The 25,797-nt window shown below is 33.4% G+C and overlaps 2 protein-coding genes across 10 annotated transcripts in view; one reads left to right on the top strand and one right to left on the bottom strand.

The window, feature by feature from the left end:
- The window catches only part of LOC142222327 (CUB and sushi domain-containing protein 3), an 839,952-nt gene that overhangs the window by 434,906 nt on the left and 379,249 nt on the right, over positions 1-25,797 (bottom strand). For all 9 annotated transcript variants that reach the window (XR_012718306.1, XR_012718304.1, XR_012718305.1 and 6 more), the window contains exon 5: positions 3,537-5,036. Coding sequence is in view for 6 of the 9 variants with exons in the window: in XM_075292417.1 (XP_075148532.1) it covers positions 3,537-5,028 (1,492 nt within the window). In the remaining 3 variants the exon portion in view is untranslated. The remainder of the gene's footprint in view (positions 1-3,536; positions 5,037-25,797) is intronic.
- Positions 22,321-24,387, top strand: LOC142234134 (uncharacterized). Its single transcript, XM_075305218.1, has one exon. It carries the CDS (start codon positions 22,321-22,323, stop codon positions 24,385-24,387), a length of 2,067 nt encoding a protein of 688 aa, XP_075161333.1.

The following is a 25,797-nucleotide window of genomic DNA, read 5'->3' as shown; positions in this document are numbered from 1 at the left end:
TGATGGAGCCATGTTTCATCCATTGTCACATATCGATGGAAAAACTCGGGTGTATTACGAGTTAACAGCTGCAAACACCGCTCAGAATCATCAACATGTTGTTGTTTTTGGTCAAATGTGAGCTCGCGCGGCACCCATTTTGCACAGTGCTTCCGCATATCCAAATATGGAAAATATTGAATGCTATGACCAACACGTTCCTTTGATATCTTTAAGGCCTCTGCTATCTCGATCAACTTCATTTTACGATCATTCAAAATCATTTTGTGGATTTTTTTGATGTTTTCGTCGGTAACCACCACTTTCGGGCGTCCTCCGTGCTCATTTCACCACGCTTGAATTTTGCATACCAATCAATTATTGTTGATTTCCCTGGGGCAGAGTCCGGAAACTCATTATCAAGTCAAGTTTTTGCTTCCACCGTATTTTTCCCCTTCAGAAAACAGTATTTAATCAAAACACGAAATTCCTTTTTTGAATTTTTTTCACAATAACAAAAGTTGCTTCACAAAAGACGCTCTATCTCACAAACTAATTGACTTACAGACGTCAAATTTTGACACGAATCATTTGAAGGTTGGTACTATATAAAAATAATATGCATTTAATACTAGCAATGCCACCTATGTGTCAGACCGGGGACTTATCAGCCAACCTGTTATTTCTATAGAAAATTTTATTTCTATAGACAATTTTCTAAACATTTTATTTCTATAGAAAATTTTGTCAAAATGTTATTTCTTAGAAAATTTTCTCAAAATTTTATTTCTATAGAAAATTTTCTCAGAATTTTATTTCTATAGAAAATTTTCTCAAAATTTTATTTCTATAGAAAATTTTCTCAACATTTTATTTCTATAGAAAATTTTGTCCATAGTTTATTTCTGTAGACAATTTTGTTAAAATTTTATTTCTATAGAACATTTTGTCAATAGTTTATTCCTACAGAAAATTTTCCCCAAATTTCATTTCTATAGAAAATTTTCTCAAAATTTGATTTCTATAGAAGAATTTCTCAAAATCTTATTTCTATAGAAATTTTTCTCACAATTTTATTTATATAGAAAATTTTGTCAAAATTTTATTTATATAGAAAATTTTGTCTATAGTTTATTTCTATAGAAAATTTTGTCAAAATTTTATTTCTATAGATAATTTTGTCTATAGTTTATTTCTATAGAAAATTTTGTCAATAGTTTATTTCTATAGAAAATTTTGTCAATAGTTTTCTCAAAATTTTACTTCTATAGAAAATTTTCTCAAAATTTTATTTCTAAAGGGTGATTCTTTTGAGGTTAGGATTTTCATGCATTAGTATTTGACAGATCACGTGGGATTTCAGACATGGTGTCAAAGAGAAAGATGCTCAGTATGCTTTGACATTTCATCATGAATAGACTTACGATCTGCCACAACGTCGAATTTTCAGTGAATGGGCCCTAGAAAAGTTGGCAGAAAATCCGCTTTTTTATCGACAAATTTTGTTCAGCGATGAGGCTCATTTCTGGTTGAATGGCTACGTAAATAAGCAAAATTGCCGCATTTGGAGTGAAGAGCAACCAGAAGCCGTTCAAGAACTGCCCATGCATCCCGAAAAATGCACTGTTTGGTGTGGTTTGTACGCTGGTGGAATCATTGGACCGTATTTTTTCAAAGATGCTGTTGGACGCAACGTTACGGTGAATGGCGATCGCTATCGTTCGATGCTAACAAACTTTTTGTTGCCAAAAATGGAAGAACTGAACTTGGTTGACATGTGGTTTCAACAAGATGGCGCTACATGCCACACAGCTCGCGATTCTATGGCCATTTTGAGGGAAAACTTCGGAGAACAATTCATCTCAAGAAATGGACCGGTAAGTTGGCCACCAAGATCATGCGATTTGACGCCTTTAGACTATTTTTTGTGGGGCTACGTCAAGTCTAAAGTCTACAGAAATAAGCCAGCAACTATTCCAGCTTTGGAAGACAACATTTCCGAAGAAATTCGGGCTATTCCGGCCGAAATGCTCGAAAAAGTTGCCCAAAATTGGACTTTCCGAATGGACCACCTAAGACGCAGCCGCGGTCAACATTTAAATGAAATTATCTTCAAAAAGTAAATGTCATGGACCAATCTAACGTTTCAAATAAAGAACCGATGAGATTTTGCAAATTTTATGCGTTTTTTTTTTAAAAAAAAGTTATCAAGCTCTTAACAAATCACCCTTTATAGAGAATTTCTATAGAGAATTTTGTTAAAATTTTATTTCTATAGAAAATTTTGCCAATAGTTTATTCCTACAGAAAATTTTCCCCAAATTTCATTTCTATAGACAATTTTCTCAAAAGTTTATTTCTATAGAAAATTTTGTCAATAGTTTATTTCTATAGAAAATTTTGTTAAAATTTCATTTCTATAGAAACTTTTGTCAATAGTTTGTTTCTACAGAAAATATTCCCAGAATTTAATTTCTATAGAAAATTTTCTCAAAATTTTATTTATATAGAAAATTTTGTCAAAATGTTATTTATATAGAAAATTTTGTCAATAGTTTATTTCAAGAGAAAATTTTATTAAAATTTTATTTCTATTGAAAATTTTGTTAAAATTTTATTTCTATAGACAATTTTTTCAACATTCAATTTCTATAGAAAATTTCGTCAAAATGTTATTTCTTATCGCATTTAATACTAGCAACACCACCTATGTGTCAGACCGGAGACTTATCAGCCAACCCGTTATGTGTCGCCCAAATGTGGTCGCATTGCGCTTCTGTACTAACCGATTATCATCAAATTTGGCACAAAGTAATCTTATTCACCTTTCGTTAAGTATGCAAAATTTCATCGAAATCGGCTCAGATATAGCTGTCATATATATGTATCGCCCGATTTTGACAAATTTGTCCATAAAACCCTTATTTATTAACCGATCTTACTTAAGTTTGGCTTACTCTAATCTTCTGTAGTACTGACTATATGTGCCAATAATCATCGAAATCGGTTCAGATTTAGATATAGCTGCCATATATATGCATCGTCTGATTGTCCAAAATTTGGTCATCATGGCCTTATATATTAACCGATCTTACTCAAATTTAGCACAAGGTACCTTGGTACCCCACAAAATCAATAGGGGCGGTTTAGGGTATGATATAGTTGGCCCTTGCCTAGCTAATGTTAACATTCGCCTCTTCACCTTGATCTGCAAACACGAAAAACTTCCAAATTCCTCTACAACCTTACCTAGAGACGACTCACACAAGAGGCGTTTACGACCTACTTTCTGCTTCACATAATATGCAAGACATGCAACAATATTTTACTGTAGATTGTCTTAATACCATAGGCAGGAAACATTCCTATATACTTGGAGACAATATATCAACATTTTTGAATGACTAAGCATTAAAGTTTTTGTTATTTGGAATTTTTAATAAAATTTTCAAATTCAAGACAATACGTGGCCTTCACTTTGGCCAAAAAAAAAAATATTTAAATAGCTCGAGGAGGTCATAGATGAATGAGAGAAAAAACAACGAGAGCAAACTTACCTGCATAGAATAATGGCAGCATATTAAAAATGACCAAAAGCGATAGGAGACACTTGGCCATACATTGAAGATCCATGAACAATTTGGCCAGTGGATATTTTGTAACGGAGGAGATGGATGAGGTTGTGGATACATTGTCTGCTGATGTTTGCTTGCGAATACCTTTGAAATTTTGCTGCTCTGCTGTTGTAGTTTTCCTGCTACAGATGCTGCTGCTGCCGCTGTTGAGCGATGAAATTGAAGAAAATTTTCGTTGTTGTTGTTGTTGGTGTAGTTTGGAGAAATTTCTTGGAGAATTATTTGTAGCAACATTATCCATATGGTGGTAATGCAAGAACTTTGGTAGAGAACCTTCTTCTGCGGATTGGTTTTTGTTGAGGCAACTTTGTTGAACAACATTTTTTGATTTTTGGCAGCATTGTTGGCTTGTGTTGATATCATAGAGGGAGAGAGTTTTAGCAACATCATCTTGTACATCTGTGGTATGGGGAAAATGGTGTTGCTTGTGTTCTTGTAGAAAAGCATTACTTGAGGATTGGGGGCGAGTTTTGTGGTTGAGAAACATTTTTGTGTTGGTTTTGGTTGTTTGGTTGTGGATATTAAACTCCTCAATTCCTTGAAAGTCATTATAGAAAAACATCTTCTCATCGTCATCGTCATCATCATCATCATCGTTATTATTATCTTCGTCGGTATAACTTGAAGGTGTTGCTTGTTGTTGTTGCTTTTGCTGATTTTTTGATAGTATTGTCCTGGTTTTCGATTTGTCGTAGGGCAAACATCGAGCCCCCAAGCCATGGCATTTCGGAATATCGCTTTCACCAACATCCATCCAGCCATCAAACTGTTGCCATTGTATATCTCTGACATTGACATCATCTGCATGCCATGATTCCTGTATTGCTGTTGCTGTCTCGTCGATAACTGAACCCACTTCTCTCCGTGGACAACTGATTTCCGATATAGAATTCCAGCATTGCGGATGCGGTTCCTGTAACTTTCTAGTGTAGTTTTCTTTAGGAATGAACACAGTTTTCGCTGTTGGCAATTGGCAAGGAGACGTTTTCTTTTGTATTCCTTGTGATATTGGGGATTTTGTGACCGTCGACGTGGATGATGAAATGCCTGATGCTGATGATGCCACCTCCAATGTGTTTTTGTACCACCACAACCAACAATTCTTAGTGCTTTGGGAATTTGTGTTATCGAGCGTATGTTGTTTCCGGTTCCTCTGTCTTTCACTCTCTTTGTTGTTGTTGTTGGTGCTTGTGTTTTGAGTGTTGATGTTGATGTTGGTGTTAGTGTCGTTATCGTCGTTGTTTGTGTTGCTAATATATCCTGTTTTACCTTTGACTTCCTGTTCAGCAAATATTGATAGTTTATCTGTTTGCAAGTGATTTTCAATAGATTTATGTATTGTTGCTTTTGTTGTTCTTGTTGTTGCTGCTGTTTTTGTTGTATTTGTATTATATAGAAGCTGTGCTGAGGCCATGTTGTGCCCTGTAATAACAAAAAATAGAACAAAAAATAAACGTGAGTATGATATAACAGTGGAACATTGGTATTTTTGGTGAAATATTATAGATATATATGTTCGATAGATAACGAAAAACATGTAAAACTTTCAGCTCAATTACAACAACTAAGAGTATAAATTGATTCTTCAGGTGTCGAAAACCCTTGACTCCAATTTTTTACGTACGGACATAAAAAGAAGTAAATCGGTGTCAAGTCACGACTATACGGGGAAATAGTTGGTAGAATTCTACCAAAAATGGTCGATTTTTTACTGTTTGATAAAATTCTTGATGTTTTGGTAGATAAAACTTTGACAAAATTTCCTATGGAAATAAAATTTTAACAAAATTTTCTATAAAAAAAAAAATTAACAATATTTTCTATAGAAATAAAATTTTAACAAAATTTTCTATAAAAATAAATTTTTAACAATATTTTCTATAGAAATAAAATTTTGACAAAATTTTCTATAGAAATAAAGGGTGATTCTTTTGAGGTTAGGATTTTCATGCATTAGTATTTTACAGATCACGTGGGATTTCAGACATGGTGTCAAAGAGAAAGATGCTCAGTATGCTTTGACATTTCATCATGAATAGACTTACGATCTGCCACAACGTCGAATTTTCAGTGAATGGGCCCTAGAAAAGTTGGCAGAAAATCCGCTTTTTTATCGACAAATTTTGTTCAGCGATGAGGCTCATTTCTGGTTGAATGGCTACGTAAATAAGCAAAATTGCCGCATTTGGAGTGAAGAGCAACCAGAAGCCGTTCAAGAACTGCCCATGCATCCCGAAAAATGCACTGTTTGGTGTGGTTTGTACGCTGGTGGAATCATTGGACCGTATTTTTTCAAAGATGCTGTTGGACGCAACGTTACGGTGAATGGCGATCGCTATCGTTCGATGCTAACAAACTTTTTGTTGCCAAAAATGGAAGAACTGAACTTGGTTGACATGTGGTTTCAACAAGATGGCGCTACATGCCACACAGCTCGCGATTCTATGGCCATTTTGAGGGAAAACTTCGGAGAACAATTCATCTCAAGAAATGGACCGGTAAGTTGGCCACCAAGATCATGCGATTTGACGCCTTTAGACTATTTTTTGTGGGGCTACGTCAAGTCTAAAGTCTACAGAAATAAGCCAGCAACTATTCCAGCTTTGGAAGACAACATTTCCGAAGAAATTCGGGCTATTCCGGCCGAAATGCTCGAAAAAGTTCCCCAAAATTGGACTTTCCGAATGGACCACCTAAGACGCAGCCGCGGTCAACATTTAAATGAAATTATCTTCAAAAAGTAAATGTCATGGACCAATCTAACGTTTCAAATAAAGAACCGATGAGATTTTGCAAATTTTATGCGTTTTTTTTTTTAAAAAAGTTATCAAGCTCTTAACAAATCACCCTTTACAATTTTCACAAAATTTTCTAAAGAAATAAAATTTTTGACACAATTGTCTAGAAATAAAATTTGGACAAAATTTTGTATAAAAATAAAATGTTGAGAAAATTTTCTGTAGAAATAAAATTTTGACAACATTTTCTATAGCAATAAAATTTTGACAAAATTTTCTATAGAAATAAAATTTTGACAAAATTTTCTATAGCAATAAAATTTTGACAAAATTTTCTATAGAAATAAAATTTTGACAAAATTTTCTAAAGAAATAACATTTTGACAAAATTTTCTATAGAAATAAAATTTTGACAAAATTTTCTATAGAAATACAATTTTGCAAAAATTTTTTATAGAAATACGATTTTGAAAAAATTTTCTATAGAAATAAAATTTTGACCAAAATTTTCTATAGAAATACGATTTTGACAAAATTTTCTATAGAAATAAAATTTTGACCAAAATTTTCTATAGAAATAAAATTTTCATAGAAATAAAATTTTGATAAAATTTTCTATAGAAAATTGTGACAAAATTTTATATAGAAAATAAAATTTTGCAAAATTGTCTATAGAAATAAACTTTTGATAAAATTTTCTATAGAAATAAAATTTTGACAAAATTTTCTATAGAAATAAAATTTTCACAAAATTTTCTATAGAAATAAAATTTTGACAAAATTTTCTATTGTAATAAAATTTTGTTAACATTTTCTATAGAAATAAAATTTTGTTAAAATTTTCTATAGAAATAAAATCTTGAAAAAATTTTCTATATAAATAAAGTTTTAATAAAAATTTTCTATAGAAATAAAATTTAGACAAAATTTTCTATTGAAATAAAATTTAAACAAAATTTTCTATAGAAATAAAATTTAAACAAAATTTTCTATAGAAATAAAGTTTTGACAAAAATTTATATAGAAATAAAATATTGACAAAATTTTCTATAGAAATAAAATTTTGAGAAAAAAATTCTGTAGATATAACATTTTGACAAAAGTCTACTATAGAAATAAAATTTTGAACAACATTTTTTATAGAAATACAATTTTGACAATATTTTCCATAGAAATAAAATTTTGACAAAATGTTCTATAAAAATAAAGTTTTGACAAAATTTTATATAGAAATAAAATATTGACAACATTTTCTATAGAAATAAAATTTTGAGAAAAAATTCTAAAGATATAACATTTTGCCAAAATTTTGCTATATAAATAACATTATATATAGTTTTGACAATATTTTCCATAGAAATCAAATTTTTACAAAGTATTCTATAGAAATAAAATTTTGAACAAAATTTTTTATAGAGATACAATTTTGACAATATTTTCCCTAGAAATAAAATTTTGACAAAATTTTCTGTAGAAATTAAATTTTGACAAAATTTTCTAAAGAAATAAAATTTGCAGAAAATTTTCTACAGGCATAAAAATTTCGACAAAATTTTGCTATAGTAATAAAATTTTGTGCAACTTTTCTATAGAAATAAAATTTTGACAAAATTTTCTATAGAATTTGGACTAATTTTTTCATAGAAATCAAATTTTGACAAAATATTCTATAGAAATAAAATTTTGAACAAAATTTTTTATAGAGATACAATTTTGACAATATTTTCTCTAGAAATAAAATTTTGACAAAATTTTCTATAGACATAAAAATTTGGACAAAATGTTCTATAGAAACAAAATTTTGACAAAAATTTCTAAAGAAATAAAATTTTGACGAAATTTTCTATAAAAATATAATGTTGATAAAATTTTCTATAGAAATAAAATGTGCACAATTTTTTCACAAAAATCAAATTTTGCCAAAATATTTTACAGAAATAAAGTTTTGAACAACATTTTTATAGAAATACAATTTTGACAATATTTTCCACAGAAATAAAATTTTGACAAAATTTTCTATAGACCTAAAAATTTGGACAACATTTTCTATAGAAATAAAATTTTGACAAAAATTTCTGTAGAAATAAAATTTTGACATAATTTTCTATAAAACTAAAATGTTCACAAAATTTTCTATAGAAATAAAATTTTGACAAAATTTTCTATAGAAATGAAATTTGGACAAATTTTCCCATAGAATTCAAATTTTGACAAAATATTCTATAGAAATAACATTTTGACAACATTTTCTGTAGACATAAAAATTTTTCTTTAGAAATAAAATTTTGACAAAATTTTCTATAGACATAAAAATTTGGACAAAGTTTTCTATAGAAATACAATTTTGACAAAATTTGCTATGGAAATAAAATTTTGACAAAATTTTCTATAGAAATAAAATTTGGACAAAATTTTCCATAAAAAACAAATTTTGACAAAACATTCTACAGAAAAAAACAACAACTAAAAGTATAAATTGCTTCTTCAGATGTCGAAAAACCTTGACTCCAATTTTTTACGTACGGAAATAAAAAGAAGTATTTCGGTGCCAAGTCAGGACTATACGGGGAATGACCACGGGTGCCCCAGGTAGTAGAATTCTACCAAAAATAGTAGATTTTTTACTGTTTGGTAAAATTCTTGATGTTTTGACAAAATTTTCTATAAAAATAAAATTTTCACAAAATTGTCGATAGAAATAAAATTTTGACAACGTTTTCTATAGAAATTAAATTTTGACAAAATTTTCTATAGAAATAAAATTTTGACAAAATTTTCTATAGTCATAAAAATTTCGACAAAATTTTGCTATTTATAGTAATAAAATTTTGTGAAACTTTTCTATAGAAATAAAATTTTGACAACATTTTCTATCGAAATACAATTTTGACAAAATTTTCTATAGAAATAAAATTTTCACAAAATTGTCTATAGAAATAAAATTTTCACAAAATTGTCTACAGAAGTAAAATTTTCTATAGAAATAGAATTTTGACAAAATTTTCTATAGAAATAGAATTTTGGCAAAATTTTGCATAGGAATAAAATTATAAAAAATCAATAGAAATAAAATTTTGACAAAAATTTCTTTAGAAATAAACTTTTGACAAAATTTTCTATTGAAATAGAATTTTGACAACATTTTCTTTAGAAATAAAATTTTGACAAAATTTTCTATAGAAATAAAATTTTGACAAAATTTTCTATAGAAATAAAATTTTGACAAAATTTTCTATAGGCATAAAAAATTCGGCAAAATTTTCTATAGGCATAAAATTTTGACAAAATTTTCTATAGGCATAAAAATTTCGACAAAATTTTGCTATAGTAATAAAACTTTGAGAAACCTTTCTATATAAATAAAATTTTGACAAAATTTTCTATCGAAATACAATTTTGAGAAAATTTTCTATAGAAAAAAATTTTCACAAAATTGTCTATAGAAGTAAAATTTTCTCAAAATTGTCTATAGAATTAAAATGTTCACAAAATTTTCTATAATAATAAACTTTTCACAAAATTGTCTATTGAAGTAAAATTTTCACAAAATTTTCTATAGAAATACAATTTTGACAAAATTTTCTATAGAAATAAAATTTTGTATGGGAAGAAAATTTTGACAAAATTTTCTATCGAAATACAATTTTGACAAAATTTTCTATAGAGATAAAATTTTCTATAGAAATAAAATTTTCACAAAATTGTCTATAGAAGTAAAATTTTCTATAAAAATAAAATTTTCATAAAATTGTCTATAGAAGTAAAATTTCCACAAAATTTTCTATAGAAATACAATTTTGACAAAATTTTCTATAGAAATAAAATTTTTGTTTTATTATTGTTGGTTTTGTTCTTTAATCATTGTTGTTGTTTTTTTGATTACAGCTTAAAACCAAAGACAATAAACTTGAGGAAGATATGAAATTGGCTTGCGTCATACCAAATGTTGCATTTACCATGTTAGTTCCATACATGTTTGTAATTTTTTTATTTATTTTTCGTTTTTATTTTTTTAATGAAAAACTTAATTTTCTTAATGAAACAATGTTAAATTTTAGGCTACAACAAAAAAATTAAATTTTCCCCTTTATGGAAATTTATTTCGTTCACTAAATTTATTTTTATTTGCGTTTTAATGCTATGTCAATACTTGTCGTATACACGTTTGGTTCGAGTATGAAACTAACACGGTAAATGGTTTGATCTCCTCAGTAGCCAATTTCCTATCTTCCTAGAGTTTATTGTCTTTGCTTAAAACCATGCATTGACTAAACCAAAGACAATAAACTCTAGGAAGAGAGGAAATTGGCTACTGAGGAGATCAAACCATTTACCGTGTTAGTTTCATACTCGAACCAAACGTGTATACGACAAGTATTGACATAGCATTAAAACGCAAATAAAAATAAATTTAGTGAACGAAATAAATTTCCATAAAGGGGAAAATTTAATTTTTTTGTTGTAGCCTAAAATTTAACATTGTTTCATTAAGAAAATTAAGTTTTTCATTAAAAAAATAAAAACGAAAAATAAATAAAAAAATTACAAACATGTATGGAACTAACATGGTAAATGCAACATTTGGTATGACGCAAGCCAATTTCATATCTTCCTCAAGTTTATTGTCTTTGGACTAAACTACAAGTGTAGCTTAACCAACAGATGAAAATAATGTTTGTTAAAAATTGGTTGGGCAAAGCCCTATAGACTACTAGATGGTTCGATGGACGCACGTTTCGGAATTACCACATTCCTCATCAGTATCCTCTATTTGCAGCAAACTATCAACCAATTATCAGAATAAATTCAGGCAGTAATTCCGAAACGTGCGTCCATCCAACAATCTTTTAGTCTATAGGGCTTTGCCCAAATATATTTGACGAACGTAGTTTAGTCAATGCATGGTTTTAAGCTGAAATCAAAAAAACAACAAAAATGAAATAAAATTTTGACAAAATTTTCTATGGAAAAAAAATTGACAATAATTTGTATGGAAAAAAATTTGACAAAATTTTCTACAGTAATAAATTTTTTACAAAATTTAGAAATAATAAAATTTTGTCAAAATTTTCTATAGAAATAAAATTTTGTTAAAATGTTCTATAGAAATAAAATTTGGACAACATTTTCTAAAGAAATAAAATTTTGGCAAAATTTTCTATAGAAAGAAAATTTTGGCAAAATTTTCTATAGAAAGAAAATTTTCACAAAATTTTCTATAGAAAAAAAAAAATTGCAAAATAAGATTATTTTCCAAATTTTGGTAGATTTATTCTAGCTCGAGTGGCAACTTTGTTACCGAACACCAGAATGGATGACAGTATTATGTGCGTTTCTTCCTGAAGATTAACTCGAAGGGATGTTGATACACAATTCGGGGAAATAGCCAGTAAAACCATGACTACAATATATCGTAGTAAATATGCGTGGTATATATATATTTTTTCCAGTAATCACCAAAAAAACCAAACATATCCCCTATCTAAGACCTGTAGGATTATCCCTCATATCATTCCACACTGTTTTATTTGATTGATAAATGTACGAGACCAAAGGAGAATCTTTTAAATTTGTGAAGCTTAAACTAAGCACCATACCAACCAAGAAACAAAAAGGGTAAAAAAGTATTTGGTCGATATGACATTCTGGCTGGCTGGCTATGTCAAAAGACATCACAAGTAATCCCAAGAAAATCCCATTAAATTCGACAAGGATAAGAGATGAGTAAGTACTCTAAACGAATCATGATGAGACAAATATTTTTCTTTGGAATTACGGGTTTGAAATACATAGATATTTAAATTTAATGAATGTAATATTAAAGCAATGAAAATAGAATTAAAGTAAACCTAATAAATTAAAGAAAATTTAATTGAATTACATAAAAATAAATTAAATTATATAAAAATAAATTAATATAATTCAAATAAAGATACAATAAATTAATTTTTTTTAAAGCCATTTATTGAAGCGATGCCTTTTTTTTTTTTCTTTTGCCATACATTTTTGTTGTCGAAAAGTGGTCTCGCCAAAGTGTAATCCACTACGTTTGGTACATCTGGCTTTATTTTGAGGATCGAACTGTGACCGTACATTTTTTCCGACCACAGCGATAGCTCGCTCAACCACACAGCAACACAAGCACGCCATACGCTGAACTTTATCTAAGCCTGACGGTTGCTGAAGTGCCGGCCATCAGACTACAACACCATATAGCATTATAGGTCTAACCACTGCCATGTAGAGCCAATGCACCATTTTCGGTTTTAGTCCCCATTTTTTTTCCTATTAGCCACCGTGGTGCAATGGTTAGCATGCCCGCCTTGCATACACAAGGTCGTGGGTTCGATTCCTGCAACGACCGAACACCAAAAAGTTTTTCAGCGGTGGATTATCCCACCTCAGTAATGCTGGTGACATTTCTGAGGGTGTCAAAGCTTCTCTAATTGGTTTCACTGCAATGTGGAACGCCGTTCGGACTCGGCTATAAAAAGGAGGTCCCTTGTCATTGAGCTTAACATGGAATCGGGCAGCACTCAGTGATAAGAGAGAAGTTCACCACTGTGGTATCACAATGGACTGAATAGTCTAAGTGAGTCTGATACATCGGGCTGCCACATAACCTAACCTAACCTAACCTTTTTCCTATTACCTTTTTGCACGAGTACAAAGCTATCGTGGCTTTTCTCGCCCTTTCTTCAATATTAAGCTTAAACTTCAGCTTCCTGTCCAAAATAACGCCAAGATATTTTGCACACTCACCAAAGGGTATTTCACTACCCCTTAAGGATATGGGCTTAACCGTGGGAGTTTTGCGATCTTTGCAGTACATGCCTAGTTCTGTCTTTGCAGGATTTACCCCAAGACCATTATCTTTCGCTCATTTCTCAGCCATCCGGAGGGCTCTCTGTATAATATCTCTGATTGTGGATGGGAATTTTTCCCTGACTGCTGCAGCCACATCATCTGCGTATGCCACCACTTTTCTCATTTCTTTTGCTGGCGAAACCAGAAGGTTGTTTATAGCAACATTCCAAAGAAGAGGTGATAGAACTCCTCCTTCGGTAGTGACTCTGTTCACATACCTTTGTATATTTGTGTTGGCTGAAATACGTCTCTTCATTAAAGGGTGATACGGTCAAAATTTGGTCAAGGGAAAACGCGTGTAAATCGGTGAAATCGTTTATTTAAAAAATCAAATTAAATTTCTTTTTCAAGTTCAATTAGTATAAAATTCAGGAAAAATATTCAGTTAGGCATTCGCTTTTCCAAATCCGAATTGCCGGGCCTCACGCTTGACACCTGCCATCAGATTTTGTACAGCCACCTTGTCCACCTTCTTCGCCGCAGAAAGACAGTTTGCCTTGAACTGCTACTCGTCCTTAGCAGTTTTTTTGGTCTTCTTTAGGTTCCGCTTGACAATAGCCCAGTATTTCTCAATTGGCGTGTTTGGAGGGTTCTTGTCCTTGGGAACCTCCTGCACGTTGTTGGCGGCGTACCACTCCATGGCCTTTTTACCATAAGGCAAGATGCCAAATCCGGTCAAAACAGTACGGAACAACCGTGTTTCTTCAGGAAAGGCAGCAGACGTTTATTCAAACACTCTTTCACGTAAATTTCTTGGTTGACAGTCCCGGAAGCTATGAAAATGCTGCTTTTCAAGCCACAGGTACAGATGGCTTGCCAAACCAGATATTTCTTTGCGAACTTTGACAGTTTTATGTGCTTGAAAATATCTGCTACATTTCCCCTTCCTTTTGCCGTATAAAACTCCTGTCCCGGAAGCTGCTTGAAGTCGGCTTTGACGTAGGTTTTGTCGTCGATTACCACGCAGTCAAACTTCGTCAGCATCGTCGTGTACAGCCTCCGGGATCGCGCTTTGGCCGTCGTATTTTGTTTATCATCGCGATTTGGAGTCACTACCTTCTTGTAAGTCGATAGTCCGGCTCGTTTTTTGGCTCGATGCACGGTTGTAGACGATAACCCACCTTATTTGCGGCATCTCGGAGAGAGAGGTTAGGGTTTCGCTTGAAACTACCGGCAACTCTCTTTGTCGTCTCAGCGGCTTCCGGTTTTCGATTTCCCCCCGATCCGATAACCCACCTTATTTGCGGCATCTCGGAGATAGAGGTTAGGGTTTCGCTTGAAACTACCGGTAACTCTCTTTGTCGTCTCAGCGGCTTCCGGTTTTCGATTTCCCCCCGATCCAGACTTCCTGGCTGTCGACAAACGCTCCCCAAACACTTTAATTACATTTGTAACGGTTGATTTGGCAACTTTTAGCGATTTTGCCAGCTTTGCGTGCGAGTAGCTCGGATTTTCGCGATGCGCGAGCAAAATTTTGATACGCTGCTCTTCTTGCTTGGACGGCATTTTGACAACTGAAGAGTGAATTCCAAAATCAAAATAGGAGCAACATTCTACACACACACACACCTTCAAAATGAGGAGTGTTCAGGTTTTTTAAATGCAAAATTGAAAGAAATACGTCAAGTTTATATTGACCAAATTTTGACCGTATCACCCTTTAATCTAAAAAACCACCTAAGCCTTAGTTGCATCAGCGAATGACTAGCTACAATTTTGAAAAATTTTAATTAGAATGGGAATTGGCTCTAATAAGCCAAAACGTGATACAACTCCTCCTTCGGTAGTGCCTCTGTTCACATACCTTTGTATATTTGTTTATCCTAGTGTGGCTGAAATACGTCTCTTCATTAGATGTTCCTCTAACCTGGATCAACATTCTGAGTTGTCAGTCCATTTAATATCGAGCTCGGATGGACGTTAATGAATGCCCCTTCGATGTCTAGAAACGCCACGATTGTGTATTCATTGACTGATAGTGAGCTTTCAATAAAACTGACTAGTTCATGCAATGCGGTCTCTGTAGACCTGTCCTTCGAGTAAACATGTGGTCGTTTCGTGAGCAAACTTGAATCATCCTCTCAAGAGTCTTCAGTAGGAATGAGGATAAGCTGATTGGTCGGAAATCCTTCGTTGACAGTTTTTGTGCTCCTTTGGCCCAGAATCAATACCAAAATCATTATAGTAAGGACAAAATCTTTGGCTATGAGGTAAATGTATTTTGGCCCATTGGCGGCGAAGGCCCTCAAGAAACTCATAAAATTATTTGTGGGTCACGACATTCTTCGTGAGTCACAATATTTGTTCATGCCTAAGTGTGCGTGAGTACAAATTTTCTTTTCGTGAGTGTGTGTGAGCATAAGTCCTACCAAACAATATCGTGTGTGCGTGAACAGGATTTTCCGTCGTGAGTGTGCGTGAGTAAAATATTACTCACGTGCACACCTCTAGTAGGCATGAGTGTCCCAGTAAAAGCTTTTGTAACGAAATATTGAAATTTAAAAATTGTTCAAGCCCAAACTTTTTGAAATCGACTTGAATTCAAGCATATTTTTCAAACCTTTGTCTTCTACCGGCAATTATGTACTAAAGTTGCGGTGAGTTCGTTCAGTTAATGGTTCTAAAGCTTTAATGGACATTTGTTATAAAAGCTTTACAAATTATGCTTAAATTGTCATTAAATAGTCTTCGAAAATATTGGTTTTTATTAGATAGATATTAGAAGTGTTGTCATTATTGAGAGATGTCGCTTTTGGAACATTTTTTCTTATTGTATTCTGGGACACATTCTGGAATATGAATTTTAGGTCCCCCACAACGAGAACGTACACCCAGAGAAATGGTTGGTTGCAATTCGATAATTACAATGAGGAAATGATGTCAGTAACTTATTTTTTGATACAAGAACAATGTTTTGATTATTTTCCCCATTATACATCCAACACGATCATAAAAAATTTCACAGTATCAAAACGAAATTCCCATAACCATTCAATTGGTTACAGTAACCAATGCCGATAAATTTGGTTTTATGCTGCATAAAATTGTTGAGCTAACCACCAGCATAGTGAGACCTACATCATGGGGATCAACAAATGGCTGGTACAACCAAAAGTTGAGTATACTAATAGAATCTTAGTTCAATTATAGGACGAGCGTAAGGTAGTTGTTGCAACAAATAAATATTTATATCAACATCGACATGGTAAATTGTATGACGCTACAACATTTGCAAAACGGGGAACAGCATTTGCTTGATAATACTCCACAATACATTGAATAAAGTTTATCCCATAGAAAACAAGTTGCCTTCAGGTAGGTATCGCACCAATTTATAAAAAAGGAATATTACAAAAGTTTCCATAAAAATTGCAGGCTTCATACACCAACAAAGACAAATACTTTTTACGGCAAGCGAGCTTTTTTTATTGTATTAAGAATACAGGACGAGTCTAAGTCGATCTGTATCTAGAGGCTTAAGGAAGAAATTTCTGGTAAGTATATATTGAATTACACATAATTGCAACCTAATAACCATCTGTCATTAGTATACACACATTACCTATAAAAAAATTGTAAATCGTAATGTAAATTTATCTCACATATATGTAGATCAAAAGCCTTTGTTGTTAGCACCTTTTATATTTATTTTCGTAGTTTATTATAATTGTAAATCTTGTAATAAATTAATAAAATCTCAATATAATCTGCCCTTTCATTTGATATTGGAATTTGGTTAGGATAATAGTAAAGAAAATCGAGGGCGGTTGCACCAACAAACAAAACAATTAATATGAAATTGCGACAACCAATGCAAAGTTGATCCAACATACTACCATGTAGTTACAATTGCCAAATGTTAGTTGTGCTGACAGATATCATTGATAGTTGATGGAACCACCTGCTTTCGGTTGGCAAATAATTCGGTTGAGGCAACGAATTTGTTTTCTGGGTGTATGAAATACATCCCTACAGTATGGCTGATATATATTTATTCCATTGACTATTAATTTTATTCTTTGCAAGTTTGAAAAAGCAGTTTGATCTTTTTCATTCAGAAATAGTGTAATTTGTAGTGGATTTCAAACCAGATAATGTCATTGCTATATATTTGGATTAGAGATATAGGCCTCTTGCATTTAAATGTGAATAAATCGGGTTTGTCCTTGCACCCATTCTTGTTGTCGTGATGCTGACAGCGTTGCATAGCGTCCAAAAAGTGACAAAAAAACGGTAACAACACCTGAAATGATCGGAAAAGTGAAGGCCAGATTTGATTGAAATTCAAGCGCCATTGGTAGAAAACTTGCTCGTGAGCTAAACATATGGCTAGAACGGATGCAACACATAATGAAAAATGAGCCTCGACTAACGCCAATGAAGTTCCCAAAGTACAAGAGCTCACCGGCCCAAACAAAAAAAGTTTGAATGGAAAGAATCAATGAGTTCCTTCGCTTGCAAAGTGGCCAGTTACCGAATTTGGTTTTTACCGATAAGAAGCCATTCGAAAGTGATCGGCTTTACCAACCAAAAACTCAGCCGAAAATTTACACCTTCGATTGGTCACTAGAACTCAAGCGGCGCCGATGTTAATAGTGTGGCCACCCGTAGCGGCCGATGGTCGCTCCCCGTTGGTATTCCTCGACCATGGGGTCAAAATAAATAGGGCGAATAGTCCTTGGCAGACAAAAATTTTCGCCTGCAGACCATGGCCATTCCAAGAAGACGCAGCAAGTGTCAAACAGGAATGGCTTAAAAAAGAAGGTTCCTCGCTTCAATTCTACCGCACCTAAAATCTCTGGATTTCGAATGGTTGTACTTTTGCTCCAGGAGCATTTTAGATAGTAAGAAGGGAGGCCATAAAAAATTCCAAAGTCGATTGACTGCGCTACTACGAGAATAGATCAAAATACCGCAGAGCTACTTTTGTGCAGAGTGTGATGGTTTTCTTTTTTGCCGTTTCAAGGTCATTATTCATGCCATAAGTAGGCAATTCGAACAAAAATTAAACAAATACTAAAACAAATATATCTGTGAACTTTTGACAAAACAACATATGTCTTATTTTCAGGAAAATCGAAATTAATATTTAATAGATTTAAATAGGTATATTGCACCTTTATGTATTTTTTAAAGAAAATATGATATAAGACATTTTATCTCATGAACAGACTTATGTTGTTTTGTCAAAAGCCTACAGATATGTTCTAAAGGGTATGGCCACACTTGGCAAATATTTGCACAAAATGATTGTCAAACTTATTTCTTAAAGCATTTTCGAAATTCTTTGGTACCTTTTATATGAAATATAAGCTAAAGTCGTTTGTTCGAATGACTGTGAAGACGAGTTCAATTTTATTTTTTGTCAAATATTTGCCCATATTGACCGCATTAAAAGCTCTAGAGCTCTTTGATAAAGCTTAGAAGTAGATGTTAACAAAACACCTATTGTGAATGAGCAATGTTATTTGCTTAGTATAACACCATTTTGACCAAAATATTGAAAAGCTTATTTTCACTTTCAGGAATGAGGCTATACTAGCGGAGACATACACCTAATAACAGGGTGTCTCAATTGAATTTCTATTAATACCAAATGTAAATTGTCAAAATTTTATTTCTATAGAAAATTTTGTCAAAATTTTATTTCTAAAGAAAGTTTTATTTCTATAGAAAATTTTGTCAAAATTTTCTTTTTACAAAAAATTTTATTCCTATAAAATTTTTTGTCAAAACGTTATTTCTATCGAAAATATTGACAAAATTTTATTTCTATAGAAAATACTGACAAAATTTTATTTCTATAGAAAATTTTATCAAAATTTTATTTATAGAAAATTTTCTTTTTATAAAAAATTTTATTCCTATAAAATATTTTGTCAAAACGTTATTTCTATAGAAAATATTGACAAAATTTTGTTTATATAGATTATTTTTTTAATTTTATTAATACAGAAAATTTTGTCAAAAGATGGTTTCTAAATATAGAATATTTTGGAAAAGATTTTATTTCTACAAAACATTTTGTCATAATGTTATTTCTATAGAAAATTTTGTCAAAATGTTATTTCTATAGAAAATATTGACAAAATTTTATTTCTCTAAAATTTTTTTTTTTCAAAATTTTATTTCTATAGAAAATTTTGTCAACATTTTATTTCTGTAGAAAATTTTTTTCAACATTTTATTTCTAAAGAATATTTTGTCAAAATTTTATTTTTATAGAAAATTTAGTCAAAATTTTATTTTCTATAGAAATTGTAAAAATTGAATTTCTATAGGAAATTTTGTCAAAATTTTATTTCTATGGGAAATTTTGTCAAAATTTTTTTTCTACAGAAAATTTCGCCAAAATTATCTTTCTATAGAAAATTTTGTTTTTTTTTTTTTGTTTTTTGGTGAATTTTGTCAAAATTTTATTTCTATAGGAAATTTTTTAAAAATTTTATTTCAATAAGAAATTCTTTAAAAATTTTATTTCCATAGGAAATTTTGTCAAAATTTTATTTCTATACAATTTTTTTTCACAATTTTATTACTATAGGTTAGGTTAGGTTAGGTGGCAGCCCGATGTATCTGGCTCACTTAGACTATTCAGTCCATTGTGATACCACATCACTGAGTGCTGCCCGATTCCATGTTAAGCTCAATGACAAGGGACCTCCTTTTTATAGCCGAGTCCGAACGGCGTTCCACATTGCAGTGAAACCACTTAGAGAAGTTTTGAAACCCTCAGAAATGTCACCAGTATTAATTACTGAGGTGGAATATTCCACCGCTGAAAAACGTTTTGGTGTTCGGTCGAAGCAGGAATCGAACCGACGACTTTTTATTGCTATAGAAAATAGAAAGTTGGTTTCTATAGAATATTTTGGAAAAAATTTTATTTCTACAAAACATCTTGTCATAATTTTATTTCCAGAGAAAATTTTGTCAAAATTGTATTTCTATAGAAAAACTTTCTATAGAAATTTTCTATAGAAATTTTCTATAGAAATTTTATTTCTGTTTAAGTTCAAATGCCGTTTTTTTAGCTTTGTTCAGTCATATAATCATTTTCAAGTGTAATCCCTCCGTTAGGATTTGTCTATGCCTTTTTCTGCCTTTCGGTACGAAAATAAGGACATTTTCTAACGTCAAATGTCATCAACCCCCGCCTTTCGGCATCCAAGCTTTTTGTCATTCTTGCTTTTGAGACTCTCTCGCTTCTACGAAGGTAAATATTGTTTGACGAACAATAATTTATTAAATAAAGCCCATACATTTTGGTTCAAATTCTAAACCAGTGCCTTTTTATTTCTTTTCTACTTTTATGCCACGCATTCATTGGTCCATTCGAGCCGAATATTAATTGGAAAGAATTAATTCGCTCTTTTTATTTCTTCCTCGAAGGCAAAGGCTACGCCACCAACAACAACAAACGATTGACGATCACCATCCTCTACGAGGCATTTTCAATTTATTACACAAATATTTTTATTATTAACAACCAAGGTATGTACTTTCAGTGATAATTAAAAAGTGAGCATATCCTTCGGTGTAAATATAAATAAAACAGAAATAAACACTCGCCTACGGTCGCTTTACAACTCGTATTTTATATCGGTTGTACATTAAATCTCTACGAAAAAAAAAATAAATTATCCGTCGGTCTTTAATACCCGGTTACATTGTCATTAAAGTGTTGAAAAGTGCTTTTAATTCCACTTTGTTTTCGTCCAAATATTCTACGTCAAAGTTGAATTCAATTTCGCTGTATTTCTCCATTTGATTACATTCATATTGTTGTGTTTTTTCTTTTGGTTTTTTGATCTTCGATCGGCATAGAAAAAACAAAAACAATTGCATTGGTTGTAAGCATTGGTTTGCCAATAGGCATCAATAGTAAAGTGTTATACAGTTGCCGTTCAACTTGCTATACACACGTACGCACACAGGTGTTACATCCAACATACGTTCGAACTGCATACACGTTGGTTTAATAGCGTGGGTCGCTTACGGCGCGAAATTATAAAAATAATTTTTTTGCAAGTTCAATTGAGAAAAGTATTTATTGTTGATTCCTACGGATATCGGTCGTTTACTATTATCGTTCGTGTTACGTGGTAGTGTACCCTACGGTCGGTCGATATAAACAATAAAATAACAGTATTTATTATATATTATATTATCGTAATATTGACATATTTGAGTTTCCACGAAACTTTTTGATTTTTTATATTATTGTTGTTGTTGGACCTTACTGTTTCGTAGTGTGCATCTTACAGTCCGTGCACCCTACAATCGGTCAAGTTGACATTTTACAATTTAAAGTTCACGACTTTTCATTGTCTTGTAATTTTTCCATTTGGTAAGTGATATTCACGATACACTTGCACAAATTTTGTGTATCTACGTACACTGGGAGAAATTTTGAATAATATATACACTGAGAGAAACTCTCGAAATATATAAAATTTTCAATTTTTCCAATAATTCGCCAAGCGAAAATTATTCTTTGTATTCTACGATACACTGAAAATATTTTTTGTATTCACGATACACTTGCAAAAATCTTTTGGTACACAGGGTACACTGGAAAAATATTGTAATATTTTCCAAATAAAGATTTTGCATATATTTCGCCACGCGAAAAAGGGGTTTCATGTATTTACGATACACTTGAAGAAACTTTACGTGTTTTCATACACTTGGAGAAATTTTTCGCCAATTATTACAAAAAGTTAAAATACTTATAATTTACCTTACAGAGCTAATTTTAGCTGGTATTTCCAATACACTGTGAGGAAATTGGTGTATCGACGATACACTGTAAAAAATTGGTTGTACTCCGTACACTGTGAGAAATTTTCTTATCTCATTTTTTGTGTTTTTGTGGTAATTACGTTACCTTGTTCACATTTGTGGTGCTTTCGGTACACTGCGAAAAATATTGTGTGTTGACGATACAACTTTCGCATACACTGAGAGGAATAACTGCGTTTTCATTTGTTCGACGACAAATCGAAGTAGCTTTTTGAACCGATTTATACTCTTTTCTAGAGATTTGGACATCACGTGTCAATTTCTTCGCCCTTTAAGTTTGACAGTACTTTGTCATAATGACTACTACACCACTAACTGCTTTCACAAGAGCAACTGACGCAGTAGTCCGATTTGAAACGAAGTTTCACAGTTTGCGAGACGATGATCTCACCGCCCATAGACTAGAATGTCATGGTTCCGAGGCTAAGTCGTTGTGGGAAAAGGTTAAGGGCTTATTCGACGAATGTCTTGACTTTGTTTCCACACAGAGCAACGCCACCGAGGCAGTCGCCGCTGCTGACAGCAAATATGACGTGGCTTATAATTGTTATCTGAATGTTATGGAATCAATTCAACGTAAATTGGAGGCACTACGTGCACCATCTAAGCATTCTGCTAAATCGCCTCGGTTGGAGGACCAAACATCACTTTTGAATGTTTCCCATAGGTCCGATGAGTCACGCGGCTCTTCTATCAGCTCTAGGGGAGACAATAGTTCCTCCCATAGTCTCAATCTACCGCCTTGTGATATAGATGTTTTTGACGGCGATTTTCTCAATTGGCCAACATTTAGAGATTTCTTCACAGCGGTATATATTAACAATAGCCGACTTAGCGATATTGAAAAATTGTGTCATTTACTCAAGAAAACCAGTGGTGAAGCTCGCGATGTGGTTTCGAAATTTCCGCTCACGCATAGAAGCTTCGCTCTTGCGTGGAAGGCGCTAAAGGGTACTTATGATAATACCCGCCTCTTGGTGAACCACCAACTCAAATTATTATTTGATTTGCCAGTCTTGGAGTCTGAGACCAGTTCAGGACTGAAGAAACTACAACGTGGTATCTCGACATGCATTTCGACAATGTCCATCTACGATGTGGCCACTGACGATTGGGATCCCATCCTCGTCTTTTTATGCCTTCAGAGGTTGCCGAAATGTACTGTTACACTTTGGGAACAGAGTATTAAGGACAAGTCTGCTTTGTCTTCTTGGTCAGATTTGGACTTCTTTCTCACGGAAAGAATCCAGACATTGACATGTCTTCGGGATATCCGCGACATTGACGCCAGGCCTCCGGCCAACAAAAGAGTTCGTTCGCATTTCACGAAGGCGAAAGCACCTCGTTCCCCAACAAGTACGCCTCGTTCCTCCCAGTCCTCTCCTGACAGATTATGCGTTCTCTGTCGACGACAGCATCACCTCAGAACGTGTTCTAGGTTTCATAATCTTTCAGTTCTTGAGAGGATGAATATTGTTAAGCGCCATCGGTGTTGCATGAATTGTCTGTCCCGCAGACATATTGCAGCTAATTGCCCCAGCGCGTATGATTGCGGTAAATGTGGTAGAAGACACCACACTCTTTTGCATAGAGAAACATCAACTGGTCCCAGGACTGCTCCTATCGTTCCCGCGCCAGTTTCACGGAATCCCGTACCGGTGCCAGTGGATGCCAATGAACCTTCTACATCGACAGGCATTGTGTCAGGGACGTCCAGTAGACAGGTATTCCACACTTCGCGTACTGGAAATGTATTATTAGGAACTGCAATGGTGAATATCGTTCACCAGGGTATCACGTATCCTGCTAGGGCCTTAATAGATCCCGCTTCGGAATCATCCTTTATTACGGAAGGATTGCGGAACCGACTTGGACTTAATACGTCTTCGACTTCGGCTAGAGTATCTGGTGTGAATCACACAGTTTCGATCACGTCGAGAAAACTTTGTTCGCTTTTTATTGGTACGCCACTGGATGTGTCGCTCCTACTGGAGTCTGCGGCATTGGTTCTTCCGAGCATTTCCGGCAATCTGCCATCATTTGCTGTAGATCGTGATATTGTGTCTAGTATGCCAAATCTACGTTTGGCTGACCCCAATTTATTTGTTTGTCGTCCTGTTGACCTGCTTTTGGGCGCGGATCTTTATCCGAAAATTGTGTTGGAGGGTACGCGAACGAATATTTTGGGATCATTACTAGCACAAAACACAGTCTTCGGTTGGGTGCTAACGGGTCCTATCCCTTCCTCGAATATTTCTGTCTACACGACTACTGTGGACCTCTCCAAGGAAAATGGTCTTCACGAGACACTTCTCCGCACTTTGGGAACTAGAAGAGCTTCCCCGACGTCCTCTCTTATCTGATTTAGATAAGTTTTGCGAGGAAAATTATAAAACGACATCCCGACGGTATTCTGAGTGAAGATACTCTTCCTCTTGAAAATTATTTCTTCGGACAAATCGGAAAGCAAGGACGGCCTGGCTGACACAATTTCTTCGAAATTAGGCATCCCTCTTGTGAAAAACATGAATTAAGACGATTCACCACGACTTTGTCCGGGGGTATATACAGTTATACCATATGAGGCCAGTTTAGGTTACGCCTACAAATGAAAATTTGTTATCTGCCTTATCGCCGGTCATCCACCGATAGAAAGACAATTTGACTTCGATTGGTTTTCACTGCCTTGAATGACATTTTTACACGTCGGTCCGACTCAACAATCAGACTTGTTTCTCCTCGTTTTGAGGTGGAGGTTGTATAAATTCGTATACAATTGCGATATCACACAGATGTATACAGACATATATATGTTGACCCGTCCTAGACATTTCTGCATTGAATACAGTTAAGATAATCTCTGCAAAATATTATCCGGAACTTTTAGTTACAGACAGTGACTTGGACAACTTTTGCATTTGGCTGACGACACGGAGAATGGGTTTCCTCTTTATGTACAAGTCCTACGGAAGAGCATGTACGTTGACGACGTATTGACGGGGTACCATAATTTGAATAATGCGTCTGGTTCAAGGGGCAATATACACCATAATTCTGAGCTGTCTTCTCACATAGAGCGCGACGCTATTTTACCACTACTGGTTTTAACAATGGGATTATGTGGAATGCTTTACAGGTCACGCCTTGATGATAACCCACGGTTATATTTACAAAACTGTCTGCTTTTCTACGAAACGGTAACTTTACATGCTACTTTTGATTTGTCCACGACATTCTCGACGAGAACTATTACTCCCCACTACGTGGAAATTATGTCGTTTTCGCGATGTTCATCCGGGTACTAACGGTCGTCGTTTGTTCAAATGGATTACATCCTTGTCTTTTAGGGAGTTAACATAGGTCTATCTGTCGCGTTATGCTCGCGTCCTCCCTAGTTTTTGTTACGTGAAAAATCTTTGGGTTGATGGCCGCGTTCGAATCGCAATAGATCGGACTACAAGTTGTAAGACGACCTACGGTTTCTGGTCACCCTGACCATTATGTTAATTTGGTTTTCCGTTCCGAAATCTTTCTATATTTTCATAGATAGAAAACATAGCAAAGATGGCTGCTACCCTTCCAGAGTCTGAGGACGACGTCCCCATGTTGGATGAGGAACGGGAGATTAATTCTAGCATCGCACCCCTTGCCGATGAACATACCATCAGTACGACTACTGATTCTGCCATTCTGGCCGACAATGTTGCAACAGCAACCAATAAAAAACCGTTGACGACGGCTTCTGGGGTTCCTCCAGGAGAATTGTTTGTGGC

Source organism: Haematobia irritans, chromosome 1, assembly GCF_050003625.1.
Source record: "Haematobia irritans isolate KBUSLIRL chromosome 1, ASM5000362v1, whole genome shotgun sequence".
Lineage (NCBI taxonomy): Eukaryota > Metazoa > Arthropoda > Insecta > Diptera > Muscidae > Haematobia > Haematobia irritans.
This window is presented reverse-complemented; position numbering and strand designations above follow the sequence as displayed.